The sequence below is a fragment of the Dryas octopetala genome, chromosome 8 (genome assembly GCF_963921425.1).
Source record: "Dryas octopetala chromosome 8, drDryOcto1.1, whole genome shotgun sequence".
NCBI lineage: Eukaryota > Viridiplantae > Streptophyta > Magnoliopsida > Rosales > Rosaceae > Dryas > Dryas octopetala.
In genome coordinates this window covers 16,261,699-16,285,285 of record NC_141373.1, presented here as the reverse complement: position 1 = coordinate 16,285,285, position 23,587 = coordinate 16,261,699, and the positions used below count along the sequence as shown (strand labels likewise).

The 23,587-nt window shown below is 34.2% G+C and overlaps 2 protein-coding genes across 8 annotated transcripts; one reads left to right on the top strand and one right to left on the bottom strand.

The window, feature by feature from the left end:
- Positions 1–7,588: 7,588 nt before the first annotated feature.
- LOC147277641 (putative caffeoyl-CoA O-methyltransferase At4g26220) lies at positions 7,589–10,768 on the bottom strand. Of its 7 annotated transcripts, none has more exons than XM_086253888.1 (7): positions 10,628–10,768; positions 10,349–10,460; positions 8,901–9,082; positions 8,731–8,810; positions 8,431–8,575; positions 8,124–8,255; positions 7,589–8,022 (listed from the first exon to the last, which is right to left on the bottom strand). In XM_086253888.1, exons 3-7 carry the CDS (start codon positions 8,973–8,975, stop codon positions 7,732–7,734), a joined length of 723 nt encoding a protein of 240 aa, XP_086110014.1. In that variant the 5' UTR covers positions 8,976–9,082; positions 10,349–10,460; positions 10,628–10,768; the 3' UTR covers positions 7,589–7,731. The 7 variants fall into 7 exon arrangements, with proteins under 7 accessions (XP_086110014.1, XP_086110016.1, XP_086110012.1 ...); XM_086253890.1 differs by having other exon boundaries at positions 8,901–9,010; XM_086253886.1 differs by having other exon boundaries at positions 10,353–10,460.
- Positions 10,769–17,302: 6,534 nt separating this feature from the next.
- On the top strand, positions 17,303–19,224 carry LOC147277640 (uncharacterized). The gene is made up of 2 exons (XM_086253986.1): positions 17,303–17,978; positions 18,750–19,224. The coding sequence occupies exons 1-2, from the start codon at positions 17,469–17,471 to the stop codon at positions 18,930–18,932; spliced, it is 693 nt and encodes a 230-aa protein (XP_086110112.1). The 5' UTR covers positions 17,303–17,468; the 3' UTR covers positions 18,933–19,224.
- Positions 19,225–23,587: the final 4,363 nt, after the last annotated feature.

Here is a 23,587-nt window from a genome sequence, read left to right as displayed (position 1 = left end):
GAGAGACACAAGTGCATCAGTGGAGAGTCGTTGGTGAGCGATGGTGACTTCGATGGAACAAGTTTGGTGAGGTGAGTGGTTGGATGGATTGTTGTAGGTGAGCACTGAGTATTGGTAGGACGTCAGGATGAGCTAGTTTTGTGAGCACTGACTTCGGTGAATGATGATTCACAGCTCCTAGAGGTGAAATGTTGGAGGTGAAGTGGGTGGCTGGGTAAGTAGTGAAGTGATGACTTCACAATTGATGGTGGAAGGTTGCATGTGATCACTCAGTCACTACTACAAAAAAGTAAATAGGCAACAAATATTCACCGTTGTGTATTCTGCCTCGATCTGTACCGTCGTTTAATCGATCGACATCTATTGGGGTATAACAAGACGGTATTAACACAATGCTTTCTAGTATGGAACCGTTGTACATTCGCCCTTCAAAACCCATAGTTTAGAGGAAACTGTTGTTGAGTACTAACCTAGACATCGGTTTGAACCTAATAACAGATGTGTGACCTTATGTTAGACAACGGTTATAATTACTAATACATGCATTTTACAACTATTTTAGGGAAAAAATCGAGATGAAATGTCTATTAAGACAACGGTTTATTGAAATAACCGTTGTTTAGGCTATGCATTAAGCCATGTCTATTGGTCTTACATACAACGGTTGTTAGTACAAAACGTTGTATTCAGTAAATTAAGACAACAGTTTATTGATAATAACCGTTGTTTAGGCTCTTCATAAACAGGCTAGGTGGTTGACATGTCTATAGGTCTTTCATACTACGGTATTTATTAGAAACCGTTGTATGAAGTCTATAGGTCTTTCATACTACGGTTTTTATTAGAAACCGTTGTATGAAGGCATTAAGAATGTCAAATTTTTTTATATAACCGTTGTGCATGTGAGATACTTTTTTCATGTTAATTTAGATATACTTATGGGTATGATACATCGGTTTGTGTTTGGAACTGTTGCATAAAGCCACTTAGTACAAGGGTTTTTGACGGATTTTGTGGTATGCTTATGGATTAGACAATGGTTTCTGATATTGAACCATTGTAAGTTATGGGTATAGACAATGCTTTTTACCAATAAATTGTTGTATTATGTGTCTATTTACATCTGTTTTTAAAAGGTACCAATTGTCTTTGGTTCAATACCACAATGTAATTATGAACCAAATGCTAAAAATGAGATTGGTTTGATAATGTTAACATTCCTAATAAATATACATTCACAAAATACCATTTTCTCAAGTTTAAATTAATCCACAATAATAAAGGAGTACCAAATAATATATGGTATCTCAATGTAGTACTTGTATATATCGAGCTTACCCCCTTAACCTAATGTCATTCACAAAACCAGCCCAGACAAGGCATACACAAAAACCAGCCATCATATATTAAACTAATCTAGCAGGCTTATCAAATATACCGCAAGCTATTCTAGCTAAACACATGGCCTTCAAAATCAAGTCAAAAACTGTCACGCAAAAATCCAAATATAGTCTGCATATACTGTCCCACAAAGTTTGTCCATTCAGCCCGTACTTCATCCTATCTTCTTAGGTATAAGTTTTGTATGTCCTCCTTTCCCACTGAAACAATTAAGGCAAAAATAAAGAATATCTTTTAAAAAAAATTGAACACAAAAGGAAAACATAACTTAAGAAAGGAAGAAATATATATATATATATAAGCCACTAATTTGTAAATATGCCCCATTGGGTGTATTGTGATTTGAAGAATATATAGCATCCACAAGACAAAATAGGCCAATTAAAATGGACTCATGAATTTGACAATATAAATATAAGTGCAGAACTAAATTAAATAATAATAAATCTCAAATCTAGAATCAATCTCAATGGCAGAATGAGCTCAAATCAACATCATTGTCTTTCAAGTGATTAGCAGAAATAAAACTATTTAACCTGTCAAGTTAAATTTTTTTGAAAAAATCCCCCGAGCGTTCCCAATATGCACCCAAAACATATATAATCACCCAACTTCTCTCAGTCTGCATCCAATTAAAACAGAATCACCCAAGTTCTTATGCGCATGCACCCAAAACAGAATCCCCTAAGTTAATTAATTAAATAAGGTTCTTAAATCAGGTAGGTAGCCAATAAAGTAAAATACATCATATCTATTTTCAATAGCAAACTTTACTAAGTAGTTCACACAGCATGTAAAGTTGCATATATAGCCCCTCCATCTCTCATTTCTTCATCCGCAGCATCTCTCTCTCACTTTCTGTTTGTTCTCTCTCCTTAGCTAAGAGTTTAGTTTTGGTTTTCCTTCGCCCACGGAGGTAGTGAGGTGGTGAAGTACTCGTGGTATTTAGGATGCACGGAATCCAGGTGGGTGGACTTTGTGTATTTATTTTGTGGGTAAACTTTATGGTTGTTTTGTGGGTGGACTTTGTGTATTTATTTTGTGGGTGATCCCTTATCATGATCTTGTTATTTATTTTGTAGTATTTAAATGTGTTTTTTCAGTTAATTGCTGGTGTGCTAGAACTTGGTGTACGTAATTATAAGATTAGAATCATGTTTGTGATTCGAGGATGATTTTGAATCTATATGATTAATTGGTTTTATATTATGAACTATTGAGATTAATAGTTGTGATTAGGCATTTAAATTGTTAGTTGGATTTATTGATGTTATTGGATTATCCTGTGATTCGAGGATAGATTGTTGGGCCAAATAGGCTAATTGTGATTTGAGAATATCTTGGGATGACCGTGTTGACCGGATTTGAGATAATGTACCGGTTGATCAAGATATTGTGGTTTGACACGACCTGGGAGTAACAAGTGAATTGGGTAGGTTGAGATACCAGTGTGATTGTATGATATGGCAGGTAGCTCAGACATTACTGTGGACCATTGTACGTGGTTTTTGCCAGATCGTACAAATGTGCATGAAGTATGTGTAGCAAGTGGCCAGGTTTACAATCAGAAATGGTCACTCTCTCTACCAGTTCATTTTTTACGTTGGATCGGTCGTGAGATTGTTTATGTTGGTGATTAGCCAATTTGGATCGGCAATTGTGTTGATTTGGTGGTTAGTGCTTTGTTAAGCACATGAACGCTTTAGTAAGCGTGATTGTTGGAGATGCTTGTTTTCGGCTTAGTTCTTACTCTAGCTGAGTTTGTGCTAAGTTTTGGTACTTCGTTGAGTACAGAAACACTTAGAGATGCCTGTTTGTGTGTGACTTGTAGTCACAGTCTGTTTTTGGTTGTGGGTGTGAGTCGTTTCACCAATACGAGCTTGTGAAAGCTTATCGGGTTTGTTCTTTAACCCGGTGCACCATTCAATGGTGCAGCGGTTGGTTTTGCAGGTTAAGTAAGACTGAGGAAGCAGCGTAGAGGAGATGTGGCAATTGGTAATTCAGAAGTGGTTTTATTTGTAAAGAGTTTTGTATTTACTTCATCTCATTAATATTCGAAACAGTTGTACAAGGTTACTATTTATTTATGTAATCTTGGGGGTTGGTTTTTAATCAAAGTATTTAATTTATTTATTTCGCTGTGTAGTTTGCATTCTGATCCAACCCTGTATTTTGTTTTTGAAACTCAGCTTTATATTGATTGTTCGGTTCTAAATGCAAGTTGCCGAGCTTGGTAATTCCATTTAGAGCTGAATAGTCAGTGTGGCGCTGTGGCGCATCTAAATCTTCTAGCATGGGGATTTGGGGCGTCACAGGGGGGGCTCGGGTCCGTTGTATAATAGAAGCACCGTTTTTATTTTTTATTTTTTCTAATTCCTAGCTCAAAACGACGTCATTTTGAGCAGGAGACTTAAAAAAAATTAAACACACTGGCTCAAACGACGTCGTTTTGGCCAGGCTACAAACTGAAAAAAAAAAAATAAAAGAAGCTTCTTCTGCTTGAAGCCTTGACCGGTTGAACTACTCAGCCACTTAGGCTTTTCATCAAGTAGGGTGGTGGGTGACTGTGCAGCGGGGGATCACCAGTCAGAGGTCAAGGGGTCACCGTCCAGATATTTGGGGGTCACTGGCGGCTGAGAAAGGTAGTTCACAGCTAGGGATGGCCATTTTACTCGTGAGTTTGGGTACCCGCGGGTACCTACTCTTTTAGGGTAGTGTGGGTATGGGTAATTGGGTAATGGGACGGGTATGGGTATACATGTTAATACCCGTATAAAAAATGGGCGGGTATGGATAATACATGTGGTTTACCCAAACCCTCTATTTTATTTATTTATTTATTTTATCATTAAATTCAAGTATAATGAACCTGAAATTTAAATTTAAATTGCAATTAAACTAATGAATGAAAAAAAAAAATAGGAAAACAGAAAAAACAAATGGATCAATTAAACTGAAAAACGTAAATTAATTGATCATTTTTTTTTTTGGTCGAAAACTAATGGATCAATTAAATTGTTGCAATATTTGATATATTGCAACATGTTTGAAGTAGGGAGCAGAGCCTGGCCAAAAAAATAAGAAGTAGGGAGCGGAGAGAGGAGAGAGAGAGAGAGAGAGAGAGAGAGAGAGAGAGAGAGAGAGAGAGAGAGAGAGAGAGAGAGATAATTGTAATTGTTCATAATAACATGTAACTATGTATTGTAAGAATGGCAAAAAAAAAAAAAACTATATATTGTAAGAGCTGATCTTAAAAAAAAAAATGAAATCAGGAAAAAAAAAAAAAAAAAACAGGAATAGTGGGGTTTTGGGTTAGGTTTGGGTAACTCATTACTTTGGTGGGGCGGGTAAGGATAATACCCATTATACTATGGGGTGGGTTACGTGGGTATGAATTTGACAAATTTTTTACTTAAATGGGTTTGGTTTTGTGAGTATCTGCCCGCTGGATCAAATGGTCATCCGTATTCACAGCTAGGAGCTTCAACGTTTGGGGTGTCGCCCGACCCCCTTCTTCCCACCGTGTGTCCGCCACTGGGCACAAGTCAATATTCAGATACTAAAAATGAAATAAAATATTAAAGAAAAAAACATTCAAATATAAATCAAATGGAGGGGTGGAAACCCAGTACTACAATGTTTACGCACTGCTTTAAAGATTGGATAATTAAGCCTAGCTAAAAGAGATATAAATAAAAAGGACAAAAAAGCTAGAAAGAATGAAAGGCTATTTACAACCACAGAAACAACAATATCACCAATAATCATAACGGCAAAAACAATATTAAAAACTAAAGGATGTCTTTTCTAAAGGCGATTTTTTGTTTTCACTATCTGGAGAGTAACTAAGTTCTAACTACTAGAATATCATGTGTCATGTGCATGTGTACAGTTATTCATGAAGACATAGTAGTTTTGGCTATATCTTGGTAAGAGTATATGAAAAAGTTAAAATACTCCTCAACCTTATTCCTGAAATCACTTTCCTCATATATTTTATGGTCCAACTGAAAACCAATATCCTATGCCCTTCCAATATTTTATTTTTGTTATCTCTCTGTTTGATCAGCTTTTTAAAAAAAAAATATTTTGAGAATGTATTTGGTGGGCAGTCCACTTGGACGGGTCAAAGAATTTGCCCCTCTGTATACAAGTTCAATCTCCCTCTCATTGAATAAAAATAAATAAATTATTTTCATAACATAATATGACTGAACACATTTCTATATACATTTTAAACTTATAATATAATGAACTCTACAAAAATTTCAACTGTCTTCGAAAAGAGTCAGCAATGGGAAGTATTCAATTTGTGGGTTCTTCGTAGGGCTGCCCATCGGTCGGTTCGGATCGGTATTGGGGTTTACCAAACCAAAACCAAAAAATTCTGTATTTTTCGGTTTCGGTAATTTTTGGTAAATTTCAGTTTTCGGTTCGATTTTGGTATTTGATATCGGATACTTTCGGTTCATTTTCGATTTACTTCGGTATATTCGGTTCATTTTCGGTTTAATTATAATAATACTAATTATTATATACCAATATAAATTAAATTTTAATCAAATATGATGCATAAAATATAATGTTTGATGAATATATATTTGCACATGTAGTATTGGTAGTTTAGTATAGTACTAGTATTTTACTATAGTAATAATATATACTAGTATAATTAGTTTAATAATATGTATTAGTACATATCCTATTAATTTAGTATGTATATATACCGATAAATATGAGTACATATATATATGCATTACTTACCTAAAGATGACAATTTTATTTTCCTAAAAATAATAAAATTTACTTTATTAGATAATGATTCTATATCTTAACTCACACTTTTGATAATATTAATATGATAACATTATACAATTATATTTTCTTACAGTTGTTTAAGATATTAGTAGTTTAATATTTATTGTATCACTAACATAATATTATTATATAAGCATATATAACTAAATTTCGGTATATATTTTTATTTTTTGGGTAATAATCGATTCGGTTTCTTTTAGTAATAATTTCGGTAATCTTTACCAACTTTTTTCGGTTTTTACCAAAACTAAATCAACTTTTTTCAGATTTTTTCGATTTTGAATTTTTGATTTTCAAATTATGAAAATCGGTATATCAAACTAAAAAAATTCGGTCGGTAGTCAGTTGGTTCGGTAAAAATCAAACCAAAGGGCAGCCCTAGTACTACTTCTTCCTATAGAGTTAAACTAATTATTTCGAGCCTAATTTCCAAAGAAAGATTGAACTTAAATTATTGAAATTTTGAAACTTTCTCTAGCTATTTTCTAATAAAAATCTTGGGTGGCATGTTTGTGCCTAAGTTCAACTGTAGGAATGAGCATCTTGGGATGAATATACTCATGCCGACAAAATCCCAAGCACCAACTGCCATTCAAATGAGCCCCACTGCCATTACCGATCACAATAAATATGAGATCGTTGTAAAGAAAAAAAAGGAAAGATTTGGCCCCCCAACCCCACCTTTATGAAAAATTATTGGCATAACCCATATATCATTATGTAATGTAATTAATTCAAAATGTAAGAATATTATTTGATAATATATTTATATTTATATGATATAATATTAATAACATTCACTTATATTATAACACATAAATTAATTATATCATATTACAATATATAAATTATACAAAATAATTTTTTCAACATTATTGGCTTGATCTCCCTTTTCCTGAACACTAGCTTGTATTCATGGTTGTCCTTATCCAATGTCACTTAGCCACACAAATTTTCAACGAGCTTTTAATTCAATTGGCTACTGTGGGAACACTTTATGCAAGGGGGACCCATTTATCCACATATCTAATCAGGTCACCCACTCATATGTACCCAATTCAAATTTTTTTTATTTTTTTTTTTTAAGGTAGAAATTTGTAACCATCTTAATAAAGTGTTGTTGTATTCAAGGAATAAAATATATAAATTATACAAAATAATTTCTTCAACATTATTGGCTTGATCTCTCTTTTTCTGAAAACTTGCTTGTATTCATGGTTGTCCTTATCCAATGCCACTTAGCCACACAGATTTTCAACGAGCTTTTAATTCAATTGGATACGCTGGGAACACTTTATGCACGGGGGACCCATTTGTCCACATATCTAATCAGGTCACCCATTATGCACAACTTAATGGGAGAAAAGGATTTGAAATTGTAATTTTTTGAACTGAATGGTTTTTATTCATCTCAACCGAGGTACATAAGACTGTTACAAGAAGTTTGAGGTACAAGATTATTTTTTCTATAATCTTTTTTTGGAAATATAATAATGTGCTTCACTTTTTTATTCAGTGAATTCTCCTGCAGATTGTGATCCCATCACCCACTGGAACTTGGGATATCTCGACGCGAGTGTCAGTGGAAACCAATTTATTAAACTCAATTGCACACTGCCTCCATTCCCTTTTGGCCTCTGGAACAGCCTCTTCGGGCAAAGCAACTGTTCCTCCCCAGAGTGTGTTATCATAGATAACTATCCCACCAACCTTAATCAGCTTCATTAGCCTTTCATGGTAATTCCAATAGTTGTTCTTGTCCGCATCAACAAAAGCAAAGTCAAAACTCCCTTCCTGCTCTGGCTGCAGCAAAACATGCATGAAGATTGAAGCAGCAACAATTTTCAAATACTTGGAATTTAAGAAATGAATCCAAATACAAAGTACCACTCTTCTCTCCTTACCTCTTGTAAGAGTTTATCAAGGATAGGCAGAGCTGGGGACTCAATGAAGTTGATCTTGTGTTCCACACCAGCTTTTTTGATAACTGGCAACCCTATTTCGTATGCTTTTCGATCAATGTCTATGGCTGTAATCTGCATTGATATATGCATTATAAAGCATAACTTTGTTGGTAGGTAGACATCTATATTACTTGATATGTATATAATATATATTATAACATAAGATTTTATGTTGTTAGACTGTGAATTTGGAAAAGTATCTTGTCTTGCTAGACTGTCTCGTATATACACACACCAAGTTACCAACCTTGCTATCATCAGGAGTCGTAAGAGCTGTGAGGAGAAGAGAGTATCCAGTAAAAACTCCAATTTCAATTGCTTTTCTGGGATTCACTAGTTTCAAGATCATGGCCATTAACTGACCTGCATCAGGTGCTGCACCCATGAAAGCCCTACACAATAAAATGGATAGACCACAATTTAGTTCGGTTGTCATCGCAGTGTACACACTTTGTGTGTCAATCTCTCTCGTCACATGCAAACTTTAACTTCTGTAATCTGACTGCACCATCATTTTGGCATAGTAGTTAGAAATTTGGAGACTTACATAGGGTGGTTTGTAGAAGCAATCTTCAGTTCCTTTAGAAGATTTGATTCTCTTGGGTACACAATAGTGTTCAATATATACTGTCACATCAATGGGAAGACCAGTTTAAATGTAAATTTGTGCATATAGACAAATATATTCCAATTAAGCAGACTAGCTATGGACAATACCTCATATAACTCCTTGCTCTGCAACACAGTTGGGTTCGGGTTATTCGTAATCACTTGCTTTGTAGTGTCTTCCATTGCTTCTCTGGTGCACAAGAATTCTGAAAATCTTCCTAGAGAATGAAGCTAGTTTTAGAATTCAAACTTTCAGGTACACTTTAACTTCAAGCCAAGGCAGGCAATCACTGGAATCCAATAAATATTTATCAAGTAAAACAATATTTTTAGTCTCCAAGGTGAAAAATAACAAAGCTGAAAGATATAAGAGAGGTAGAGAAAGAATTATACTAGTATATCAATTGTGAAGTAGGGTGACCAATTTTATAGGCAACCCAAACCCCATGTAACCTCCTCCTATTAAATCTGAAAATTAAAAACCATAACTCCAAAAAACGTAGCGAGAATAAATTTGTAGTATTAAATAAACGGATACAAATTCCATTCGTTTTCAGCTAACAAATTCCAATATTCCATTTTCTATATAGAGCTACGAGTGTATCAGTGATATATATGGTGTCGACAAATCATAACATAAAATGGTAAAAACAATGTAATAGTACGCAAGCCAAGCATGAGATTTATCATATTAAAAAAATTGAAAACCACAAAAATAATGTTCACATGGTTGCAAATTGGTATCATGCTTACGATGATAGATAGAGAGATGTACCCAAAATATTTTCTGGCTTGAAGCAAAGGGATTGAAGTTGTAAATATATACACTAAAAGAGACTGTGAAACTAAACTCTAGCAAGTGGGTTTGGTCTCACAAACTTTCTGCTTTGATTAATTTATTATTATTATTATTATTATTATCACTTGGTTAGGTAAAGGCCACCCCCAGTCCTCACACTCGCGGTGCGGTTTGACTCACTTTCAACCCGGAACCGTGCGCCGCGCCAGACATTCTACACGGTGCGGTTCGGTGCTTAAAACCGTGAAAGAAATAAAAAAACCAAACCAAACCAGACCATTCAAGGTGCGGTGAGGTGCGGTTCTCCACCACGGTTCTGGGCCTAATGGGCTATTATTCACTCGTCTTGCTTCTGATGTTAGGGGTCCATCCCTCCTAAACCCTAAATGCAGTAAATAAGAGAAGGCAATGAACAAATCTAAATGATGCACAAATGCACAATATATAAACAAATCTGAATGATGCACAATATATAAACAAATCTGAGAGATGCACAAGTACAACATATAAACAAATCTGAAAGGTGCACAACATATAAACAAATCAATTCAGTTCCTTAAAACAAATCAATTCAGTTCCTAAGTCACTTTCTTTTAGCAATTACACAAAAATCCCTAATTGATTGAATTTCGAAACTTGCAACAATTACACAAAAATCCCCAAATTTGATTCTTTGAATTCGAAACCCTAGTTTCACTGTTTTAGAGTGAGAGACAGAGATGAGAGACGAGACTTCATAGTGAGAGAGATGACAAACATACGTGTTCAGATTAGAAGCTGCGAGCCTGCGAGCCTGTGACCCTGCAACCTTTGAGTCTTCGACAGAGATGAGAGGCGAGAGGCGAGAGAGTGAGAGAGATGACTGAGAGCTGAAATTACACAAAAATCCCCAAATTAGAATTCGAAACCCTAGTTTGAAATTCGAAACCCTAGTGACAGATGAGAGACAGAGATGAGAGGGTGAAGTATGAGAGACGAGAGAATGAGAGATGAGACATTGAGACTTAGAGTGAGAGTGAGAGACAATGAGACATACCTGTTCAGTTGTGATTTTGAAACTTTCTCTAGCTATTTTCTAATAAAAATCTTGGGTGGCATGTTTGTGCCTAAGTTCAACTGTAGGAATGAGCATATTGGGATGAATATACTCATGCCGACAAAATCCCAAGCACCAACTGCCATTCAAATGAGCCCCACTGCCATTACCGATCACAATAAATATGAGATCGTTGTAAAGAAAAAAAAAAAAGGAAAGATTTGGCCCCCCAACCCCACCTTTATGAAAAATTATTGGCATAACCCATATATCCTTATGTAATGTAATTAATTCAAAGTGTAAGAATATTATTTGATAATATATTTATATTAATATGATAATATATTTATATTTATATAATATAATATTAATAACATTCACTTATATTATAACACATAAATTAATTATATCATATAACAATATATAAATTATACAAAATAATTTTTTCAACATTATTGGCTTGATCTCCCTTTTCCTGAAAACTAGCTTGTATTCATGGTTGTCCTTATCCAATGTCACTTAGCCACACAAATTTTCAACGAGCTTTTAATTCAATTGGCTACTGTGGGAACACTTTATGCAAGGGGGACCCATTTATCCACATATCTAATCAGGTCACCCACTCATATGTACCCAATTCAAATTTTTTTTATTTTTTTTTATTTTTTTTTTTAAGGTAGAAATTTGTAACCATCTTAATAAAGTGTTGTTGTATTCAAGGAATAAAATATATAAATTATACAAAATAATTTCTTCAACATTATTGGCTTGATCTCTCTTTTCCTAAAAACTTGCTTGTATTCATGGTTGTCCTTATCCAATGTCACTTAGCCACACAGATTTTCAACGAGCTTTTAATTCAATTGGATTAGCTGGGAACACTTTATGCACGGGGGACCCATTTGTCCACATATCTAATCAGGTCACCCACTCATATGTACCCAATTCAATTTTTTTTTAAAGGTAGAAATTTGTAACCATCTTAATTAAAGGGTTGTTGTATTTAAGGAATAAAATTTCAGATTTCAAAAATTTTTAAATTTTGATAAAAATTAGACGAAAATGACGAAAATTGCTATTAAAATACGAAAAATTTTGAACGAAATTTTACCATATGTTTATTTAACATATTATCTACTACATGGATAAAAAACATTGAAGAAACCAAATTATATGGTAGGTTTCATGTGATATGTGATGAATATAATGCGCGCTGGAGGCAAATATTGTTAAATAAAATTAATAAAATTAGTATATTTATTATACTCTATAATCTATACACCAAACTCTATACTTTATATGCTCCGATATTACATTAAACCTTATATACTCTAAATTCTTTAGGATATTAAGATTTATGCCCTTTAAAGTATTTTTAATTATTTTTTATATAGAAATGTATTATGATTTAAGGTTTGAAGATAACTAAACGAAATTCCAAAAGAATCAAACGAAACCCCAAACTTTTTTTTTCTTTCCAATTGCCCAAAGACCTCAAACCCTCCTTTTTTTTTTCTTCTTTTTTTTTTCACTTTTTTTTTTTCTTTTTTTTTTTTCTTTTCTTTCCTTTTCTCTTTTTTTTTCTTTTCTTTCCTTTTCTCTTTTTTTTTCTTTCCTTCCCGTGTTCCACACTTCCACTGCTTCCCGTGAGTCATGTAATGTCATGACCAAGGAGTAAAAGTTCGTTTTTTGGGGGTATGAAAATTTTAACATCATACCAAATTAATTTCGAAAAATTTCGGCCAAATTTTCGATGTAGAGACCGAAGAGAGAGAGGGGAGGCAGAGACCGGAGGGAGAGGGGAGGTAGAGCACCATCGCCGACTCGCCGGAGGGAGAGAAGAGATCGGAGAGGGAGCTGCAGAGGCGCGCCGTCGTCGAAGAAGAGAAGAGATCCGGGAAGGGAGAGGAGGAAGAGAAGGAGATCGGGGGAGGGAGAGGGAAGAGAGAGATTAGGAGGGAGGAGAAACACTGGAAGTGAAGGGAGATTGGAGAAGAAAAGAAAAACTGGAGAAAAAAAAAAAGGAAGACCACTTGCTTGAAGAAGACGAAGGCCACTGGAAGACACGGGGGAAGAAGAGGAAAAGAAAAGAAAAAAAAAAAGAAGAGAAAAGAAAGGAAAGAAAAAAAAAAGAAGAGAAAAGACAAGAAGAAAAAAAAAAAAATTTTAGGGTCGATTGAGATTTGAAGTCTTTAGGCAATTGGAAAGAAAAAAAAAGGTTTGGAATTTTATTTGGGGTTTGATTTGGCGATTTTGGCGTTTCGTTTAGTTGTAAACATAAATTATGAAAAAAAAAAAAAAATTATCCTCTCATCATGAAGTTTCATTCCCTTAATGTTTGGTTTTTCAATTTCGAGATCGAAAATTTGTGAAATTGAAATTTTAGGTAAACCACTGTCGCCGCTGCTATCATCGGGTTGGTTCTATTTTAACCCAATTCGACTCAATTTAACTATCGAAGACCATTTCAAGTCCCTTTGAGTAAGCTTGCTACTTCCCGTTGCTACATTGGTGATTTATTCGTGTAATTTGATTATGTAATTATTAATTAGTTAAGTATTTTTTTAACAGTATTGGCTACAGCGCACATTATATTCATCACATATCACATGAAACTTATTATATAATTTGGTTTTTTCAATGTTTTTTATCAATGTAGTAGATAATATGTTAAATAAACATATCGTAAAGTTTCATTCAAAATTTCCGTATTTTAATAGCAATTTCCGTCGTTTCTGTCTAATTTTTGTCGAAATTTAAAAATTTTTGAAATTTCCGTCGAAATTTCCATCGAAATTTCCTCGAAACCCGAAATTTTATTCCTTGGTCATGACTTTCTTCTTTTCCTTTTTTTTTTTTTTTCTTTTCTTTCCTTTTCTCTTTTTTTCCTTTCCTTCCTGGCTTCCACTTCACTTTCTTCTTCCCTTTCATTCATCTCTCTCCGCAGCCAGTCGAATCCAAATATCCAACACAGATTAGAAATTTCATGTTCTTGCCAAGAAGTTCTTCCCTCTCATTTCTCTCTGCCAGTTGCTCTCTTCTCTCTCCTCCCTTTCCCTCCCCCCAATCTCTTCCCCGATCTCATCCTCCTTCTCTTCCCCGATCTCATCCTCCTTCTCTTCTCCCTCCCTTTCTTGGCCGCCCAGATCTGGAAGGAACGGTGGTCCGGTCACATGCCAGCAAAGAGAAGTCGTCTGTGAGCGAAATTTCGATAATTTCGACGAAATATTGACGAAAAAGTGACGAACTCGTGTTAAAATTTCCATACCCCCCAAAAACGAAATTTAACTCCTTAGTTGTATTTCAACCCCGGGTTTCCTCATTATTTTTATTTTTAATTTTTAGTCTCTAAATATTAATTTAGTGTCTGACCTCTAAAATATCCCAATTTAGTACCCAAATTCTTTTTTTTTTTTTTTTGTGGCAAATAAAAACAAAATCAAACTTTCATTAAAAAATTTCACTTGGATTGCATGCATTTTAGCTCGTAGATCATATATCACTTTTTTGGAGTTATAGAAATGAATCAAAATACTCATAAGAAATTTCTACCAGAAGTCTGCTATTTAGTTTTCATCTATAGTGTTAATAGATGAAAAAAAGAAAACTTTCTCAAAGAAAATTTATGAACTGCAAACCAAATGAGGCCTAAAGCTATGGCACACTTTCATGCACTGATACATGAGAAGCCATGAAGTTTCTTTTAGAGTGCAAATAACATTTTCTTTTATTAAGTATTCCTTTTGTCACTGTAGAAAGAGTGAAAAAAATCTCTATATAGAGGTCATACCATCGTCATCTCAAATTTTTTTTTTTTTTTTTTTTTTTTCTAAAGAGATGCTATTTGCACTCTTATACTTTTTTTTATTTTTTATTTAATAGATTTAAATGCAATTACCCTTATTTTCATTTTAGTCTTTTAAAAAATTTTAGGTTCCCCAATAGTATACTCATCTCAATCCTTATATATATATAAGCATCTCAAACCCCACAATTCAAGTTTGTTGAGCTCAACTGTGGCTTTGATCTGCTGAAATGAAAAAAACAATTATAATAGAAGACACATGGGATGAGATTTGGCTCTTCACTTCTTTTTTTCCCCAAAATAATTTATTTATTGTGCTACATATATAATTATATACTGCCCCACCCAACTTACTGTAATGGCCGTTTTGTTTTTTTGTCAAATGACAACGAACAATAAATCAGTAATGGGTGCTAAAATTGTGTAATCACCTTATCATCTGTTTCCATAATATCACAATAAACCTCCATTAAATATTAGAATCTACTTACAAATTAACCACAATCATTCTTTCTAGAGCAGTAATTCTGAATGAGTTGCCAACAACACATCATCCTTATAGTGACCTAGTTAATTGTTTTGGGATCTTTGGAGCATATATCTATACATGATTAAACAGGACTAATGGAGGTTGAGAGGTGGGCTTTGGTAGGTGACTGCAAGTGTAGTTTGTTATAGAAACTTTTAAGATCTTCCTCCTCAGTTCATAGTCTCACTCCATTAGTAATTAGTTTGATTTTCAGTTTAATTGTTCTTGAAGATTCTGTAAGATATAATTGGTATGGAGTACTTCTAAGGACTTTGGGATGGTGAAAGAGTAAGATGAGTAATGGAATATATGGTGGTAGTCCGAAGGACAAACGGATAAAGCAATCAATTGGGGGCAATTTTGACAATTCAATTTTGACAATTCAATTTTGGCAATTTTGACAATTCAATTTAATTGGATCCAGAGATCCTGTTGCATTGACATGTATATTTAATAGTCAAATATACATGTCAATGCAACAGGATCTGGATCCTCTGCTGATATCCTCTGCTGATCCGTTGTGTGCTAATTTCATATTAATCAATCAAAATTATGTTGTTTTATTGTGTAAGCTTATGATAGAAACCATTCATTTTTTAGATCACTTTTTAAAAATTATCTATGAAAAAAATTAATCAAATAAAACATTATTTGGTCATATAGGTTATGTTGCTGTTATCAAATAAACATATTATTTTAGTAACAATTAGACTCACTATTTGTTTATTCAATAACAGTTGCAGAATCAAACGATTTTTAGTTTGATTAATTTTTTGTAAAAATGATCTTTAAATAGTGATCTAAAAATGAACAGTTCTGATTATGAGTTTACACAATAAAACGACATAATTTTTATTAATTAATATATGATCAGCATATAAGAATTAGTAGGAGAATCCAAATCTCAACGAAACTATCATTCATCTGGTGCATTACTCTTCCCTTTGTCCTCTTTCATAATATATATGTGGTTAGTTTTTTTTTTTTTTTTTTTTTTTTTTTTTTTTTTTTTTTTTTTATATGTGTGTGGTTAGTCTAGATCTTTAATGATTGACGACTTTTTAAAAAATTATACTAATAGAGTTTGCCCTTCTTACCCCTTGTTTAAGGTTGTTTCAACGTATAGCTTACCGCCATCTGTTAAGAATATATCAATAAACATGTGGGATATTAAAGACTTTTCTGTATGAGTCCGCCACATTAAAAAGTAACTAAATCCCTATGTCTTCAATAGGGATGTGTTCCATATTGTTGGGAATAAATAAGATGCTTGAGAATATATCTTTTTCGTAATAACTAAGCTTTAATATCCTTTTGACTTGGATGTATGCTATACAATCATGTTATTGAAGGATCTTAATTCGACCACTAATATCAACCAAGTCTATATGTTGTGTTCGATCTTAACTCAAAAACAATCTCTACATATGTCAATTTTGTGCTCTTTCTTAATTTTCTTTTTCGGGACATAATTTTGTACTATTTTGTTCAATTTTTTCCTCCTCTTTTCTATTCATCTCTTATTTTTACTTTTTTCTTTTACATCTTATACCTCTAGGGTTGGTTTTTAACTTTTACTTTTTATTTATAATTATGTTTATCTTGACATTTAATGCCAAAAACTTAAGAGCTAAATCTTAAAAAATGCATTTACAACTTAAAATCTGCATCTTTTGATTTAATTGTGTTAGTGATTTAGGTGATTCAGTTGTTTTAATTTTGTCGAGTCCCTCTCTTGACCAAGAGTTTGATTAGGGTTTCACAATAAACTCTAGTTTAGTTTTGGTACGTTATTGAGTCCCTCTCTTGACCAAGAGTTTGATTAGGGTTTCACAATAAAATCTAGTTTAGTTTTGGTACGTTATTGAGTCCCTCTCTTGATCTAGGGTTTTCTTTGCCTATCAATCGATAGGAATTCTGATTATTAATTGAATGTCATTTTAAAAGTTAGTTTGGATATATATGATCCTTTTGTGCCTGCGACCAGGGCTGGAGGTGTTGGAACTATTCTTCAGGACAGTCACTGGGAGGTTAATTGTGGGGTGACTGCGCATCCTATTTTTGGTATCTCTTCATCCCAATAAGTTGAGATTTTGGCAAATTTTTGCGGGCTATATTTGTTTGTCTGCAGGTGTTGAAGCTAAGGTTTTTGAGTAGGATGTTCAAGCTATCATCAATCATTTACATATAGAGAGAGAGAGAGAGAGAGAGAGAGAGAGAGAGAGAGAGAGAGAGAGAGAGAGCCAAGGAATTAATCGTGACCGTCCACCAAGAGTTGTATAGGTAGCTAGGCATGCATGTGGTGCAAAGAGCAAGAGTGTCCCAGTTTAGATAAAATATTTAATTAGTTACGTTCGGGCACAAACAGTTATAAATACCCACCACCAATGCAGCATGCACCACACCATCACAAACCCAGTTAATTAGTTACAACCTCTTCCCTCATAATTTTCCTTCATTCTTGCAATATTTTCTCCTAAAATTCCCAATATACCCTCCCCACCACAATGTCTGAGGAGCAACACCAACGTGGCCTCTTCCACCACCACAAGGACGAATTAGATCAGAGACGTCCCTCTGAATCCTCACTCTACTCTGACCAGACTGATTCCTACTCTTCTGGAGGAGGACGTCCCGGTGGCCGCGTTGGAGGCTACAACGGCACCTCTGATTACTCAGAAGATGCTCACGGTGGCCGCCGCGTTGGTGGCTTTGGCGACAGCGACACCACCGGTTACTCTGCCGGAGGACGTCCCGGTGGTGGCGTTGGTGGCTACGGAGACAATGACACCACTGGCTACTCTGCCGGAGGACGTCCCGGTGGCCGCACTGGTGGCTACAGCGACACCTCTGACTACTCTGAAGAGGGTCACGGTGGCCGCCGCGGTGGTCACCACAGCGGAGCCACTGCCGCGTATGGCGACTCTGACATCGATTACAAGAAGGAGGAGAAGCATCACAAGCATCTCGAGCAGCTCGGCGAGTTGGGTGCTGCTGCTGCTGGTGTTTATGCCTTGGTAATTCACATTTATTATTCAAATATATCTTTATTGTAGCCCATCACCTTTTTTTCACTAATCTTCGGGGCTTTATGTTTTCTATAACTTCAAAATTTTCTTGGATCAAACCTAGTCGATTCTATAATTAAATAACCTTTTTTTACTTAGGTTTGGATCAACTTTGTTGGAAAATAAAATGTTTAATTAATTTCTTGTCAAACGATTTGGCATGCTATTACATTTTTGGGGAAGGAATCCGTGACATTTCATTTTTAACACAAGTTTTGACACAATATTAAAATGGAGCCTATTACATATATGATCTTTCAATTATCTGAACCATTTATTTTTTTCTATTAAAGTATATTCTTGTAAAAAATTTGGTAAATCAGAAACTATTAAGTTATCTAACTATGATCAAACACATAGACAACCAAAATAATTATGACCATTTAATTTTTGCAGGTAAATGATTTTCGATTTATTTAATTTTTTACAAAGATGATCCTTTAATGAAGACCTAAAAAATAGACGATTCGGATCGTTTAAATCATATATGGAGTGAGCCCTAATTAAATATTGTGTCAAAAATGAGATGATGCGGATCCGCGCCCCCCTACATTTCAATTGGATCATTTAATTATCAGATTAAGGCACTCTTATTTTGATGTGTGGTATTAGATTCAATCGTGATTCTCAAAATAAGTAACATAAATTTAGAAATTTTGACCCTTAATTCCCTCTTAATCTGTATGTGGTTATGATATATTGGTGTACGTACGTGTGCAGCGTGAGAAGCACGAGTCAAAGAAAGACCCAGAGCATGCCCACAGGCACAAGATAGAAGAGGAACTTGGTGCAGTAGCTGCACTTGGTTCTGGTGGGTTTGCCTTCCACGAGCATCATGACAAGAAAGAGACCAAGGAACAAGAGGAAGAGGCTCATGGAAAGAAGCACCACCATCTCTTCTAAATCTAAGCCAATGTCTTCATCAATATTAATTAACTATTAATTTTATGCATTGTGTTTTCATTTACTTATTTTGTGTTATGTGATAAATCACTACTAATTAATTAGTACTCTGTCAACAATGTTATCTCAGAGTGCAGTAGAGTCGTACTACTGCCTCTAGAGAATTAATGCTTGTTTGAGTGTTTATTTGTGTCCTTGTCAATTAATCGGTGTTATCTGGTTTTGCTTTAGCATGCCATGTATGTCATTGTTAATAATAATATCGTGTATACGATGTTTATTAATTTCTGTATTATCTTGTGGGTGTTATCTCAGCCAATCTTTACTTCTTTATTATACCATCATATCCTTTGTTTTGTCAATCCTAGCTTTACAATTTAATTGACTTGGTAACATATGTTGCTGGCTAGGACGGTTCCTGACATTTTCACTTTACTGGTTTTTGGGTTGTGGGACCACCATGATCATGTTATGATCATTCTATTTACATTGATTAATCTGTTTATATAGATTAGAGGGTGAATCTTTATGACATTTGGTTGAGTTGCTGATTGTTAATACTAGAGATGCCACAAATTATTTTAATGTTTTATTAAGATAAAAAAACTATTATATATCCTAACTTAATTTCTTTATCCAATTAATGTGACATATCTCATTAATTTATATGTGGTTCTATTCTGTATCTCAATTATTTACAACAAATAAGACCTAATATCAATTGTAGAAAATTATATTAAAATCAGTCAAACATTTTAAATACTAAAATAGTTATTGTAGATTTTTTTTTTTTTTTTTATCATAATGGTCAATGGGTTTTAAAATTCTCTTCCATATATAATGGTCAATTGGCCCAAACCTAGTTGCTTATGTCAGCCATTTAAGTTGCATGAATATCCTAATTTGCCCCTTACCTGCTCCCATATTTACACCATGTGAAATTCAATCATTTTTTTTTTTTTTAGTTTTTTAACAAAGAAATGTTCTGAGTGGCTGAGTTAGTATCCAAAGTACAACACCACTCTCTTTGGATCCTCTCTCTCTCTCTCTCTCTCTCTCTCTCTCTCTCTCTCTCTCTCTCTCTCATTTTTAAAGTATTGTAATTAATTATGTAATTAGAATATTGGATGTGTGTATTGGTGTTGGTGATTAATTGGCTGAGACTATGATGAGTGAACAGTGAGAGAGGAAGAGAGGGAGGGAGTGTTGGAAATATGCCCTAAAATTAACCAATGGCAATTAGTTAACCAAATGTGTTTGGTTGAAGCTAGTGACTCGAGGGATATTTCAACTAATCTGTATTACACATTAATATATAGGGTATAAGCATTATTCACTACACTGGAATTCTAGGATCATCATGTAAGTGAATGAATGCGTCCGTGAAAATCTAAGAGAAGAAACATGATGATCGAGCTGTGAGACCATTGAGATTCATGTTATCAGATGCTTAGATTCCTAAATGTTCTTAGTCGATGAAGGGAATGTTAACTCAACATTAACATTCCAATAAATCAAGACTAGCACATGCATACGTTTGCTTACTTTGGGTTGGTGAGTTCCATGTCATAGTGTAGAGACACTGGAGCAGGTATATATGTGGTTGCGTGCTTGGAGACACGTCCACAGAACTGACTGAACAAAGAATCCTAAATGCAACTTTAAGGCATGTCAAATAGGAACTTTTTGGTTATGATAAATACTAACTAGTCCTTAGACTTGAGACACCACCAATGTCTTGTGTGTGTGTTCAGTGTACTTTGACAGCACAAAATGGATCAACGTTATCAAGCATAAATTACATGTGTACATTTGGTGCATTTTGACACACATATGGAGGCGTGTGAGTACGTGTACAACATTGAATCTCTCTGTAACACCCCAAAGTTTCTTGATTTTGGGTAAAGGGTGTTACTAAGTTTATCAATTGATTTAGTAATGTTTTGAACACAAATGTGGATTTATTCCACATGATTAACTTTAAGGAATTAAATTATCTGCTTTACTTGAAATTGTGCACTCTTTTAAAACATGCCACTTGCTTAGTGTTTTCAAAACCAAGAACATGATCACTTATACACAACACATTGATTTAAATGCTTATGTATTCACAAGTACTGAATTATTTACACAACTTTGTCCACTCACTTAGTGATCTCGGATTCAAAAGCATATCATTAACTTGTATGCTTATGACATGCTTAAATAATGCTTACCACACTTATTTTATTACTTAATTATTCAAACAAGTTGTTGACTATACTTGAGTAATCATTTCATATCACATGCATGAAATGGTTGTATGGCAATACAACTTTGACATTTGCATGACTAGAGGTGGAAGCAACATTAAAAAGACCAAAGAGTTGAGAGATTTACTTTGAAAACCCTAAGTATTGACCAGCCTTGACCACTAGGGCTAGAACCCTAGGTTACTTGAGCTAGAGATAAAAAAAGATCACTTTTGCATGAGATGATGATCATGATTAGAGGATAGAGTGTAGTTTCAGGTTAGAGGAAGAAAATGGATTAAATGATGGTTTTTATTTAAGCGGATTAAGCAAGGAAAGAAAGCAATGGACTGAGATTGGTTAATGGGCTGTAAGTTTAGTCCATTAGGCTACTCATTCACTAAACCATGCTCCAATGGGATTGGCCAGCCAATTAAAAGGCTCTTGGGTGAAACAAAATCTGACAACTAGCCTAGAAACCCTTTCCCACGCAAAGAAGGAAAACTGAAGGGTTGTGACTCTTTGTTTTCCCTCCAACAGTCATAACTTTCACTTTATAAAACCAAACACTTTTCAGACAAACCATTCCCACCATCAATTCAGTTTCAATGAGAGAAAGAAAAAAACTAAAGAGAAAAAGAAAGATAAAGATAAAGAGAAAGCGAGAAAGAGAAAGGAAAAAACTTGAAGGAATCCAAGAACATGCAACCAAGTTCAAGAAAGAAGAATAAGGCTAGGAGTGCAGCTTACACTGCCTTCGAAAGGAACCCTGGTAAGAAAACCTCCAAACCAATCTTCCAAGTTCTTTAATAACAATATTAGAAAGATGTTAGAATGGCTTAGATAAGTTGCATTTCGAAAATCAATAGGCTTTCATGTTTTTAAAACCTTGTTTAGCTGATTTTCAACTCACTGACCCCACTACCATGTTATCGATGCGTGCATTAATTCTTTTGGAATTTGATAAAACTGTTTTAGTGTAATAAACTAGAAACCTTAATCTTTCTTTAGAAACGAGAACCACTCAAATCCAACTTGTTATGGATTCGGAATGGATTTTACAAGTTGCTGCACTTTGAGCATGTTTTTAAAGAGAGAAGCCTTAGGTTTTTATGCACAAATTTTGATAAACTTGGAATTTTGATTTGAAATTATTACAGTAGCTTTTAAATTTGATTTCAAACATTTTTCAATTTGCCTCACTCGATTTGGTTCAGTATACACAAAATGAGATTTTTGACCAAATGAACAGTGATTATGCAGAATTTTAGTTTTCTAGTGTGAATTTGGCTCTTCGAAAACCCTACTTGCACAACTCGAAATGCTTTAAAAATTTTTATGCACGAGTCTGAGTGTGTCTTCTAAGGTCTTGTGTAAAATCTTGTTCAAATTATGTTTTTAGAATTTTATAAAAATCACAAAGCTAGTGTTGCTCTTTTTGACTTTTTAAGGAACTAATTGTGCACAAAACTGCCATCCTTTGTTCTAATGCTTTATGGCCTAAACTTTTAGTTTGCACAAGTCAAAAATCACTCTTGTGACTGTTCTGGGAACATGAGGGAGTCCAATTGCTCTTGGATCAAGTTTTGGGTTGTCAAACCCAATGATTTTGAATTAAAACCCATATGCAGCATACCCAATCTTCTGATATGGTTTTTGTTATACTTTTAAACCTTCATTTATGCTTCAATACATGATTTAGAACATGTGAAAGGTTAGACTTCTATTTTTTTTAATTTAAAATCTTGGATTTGCAACTTAGCTTGTTCATTAAGTCATTCAAACCTAGGAAACCCGGCCCTAATTTCTGTTTAGAAGAAGCCATTTCTGATTTGGTTGTGTTTAAACTAGGGAAACAACTTGTTGGGATAGCAGCAAGGACAAGGACTACATTTGAGGTAGGGGAGCTAGTCCACTTTAAACCCCATGTTTTTCCCTTATACCTATATGTATTTATATTTACGCATGTGTTTGGTTTTGATGCTGAAGACATGCTATCAAATTGAGTATGGATAATTTGTTTTGTTTCATGTCTTCCTTGCAGTAATATGCCATGATAGTACCTATAAGAAATTGCATAAATCTATCCCTAGGTAGATTTTCTGTAAACATTAGTAAGAGCTGCCTACTTTGTTTTAGAAAAATCAAACATGTGAAAGCATGTTGATGACTTCAACTTGGTTTACCATACTTGGGAAAATCAATTGTTTAATGAAAGTTAGTCTCAACTACCTTGGTTTGTATGATTTTTTAGTTTGGACAACAGGCTTAGTGTTTTAAGTAAATCATTATGAGAGGTTATACTAGTGGCTTCAACTTGCTTTAAGGAATGAAACTCACTAACTTAGGCTTAAGATGAAACTGAAATGGATTCACACTTAGAATGAAAATAGTAGGAGCTGCATAATTGGGAATAACTCTAAG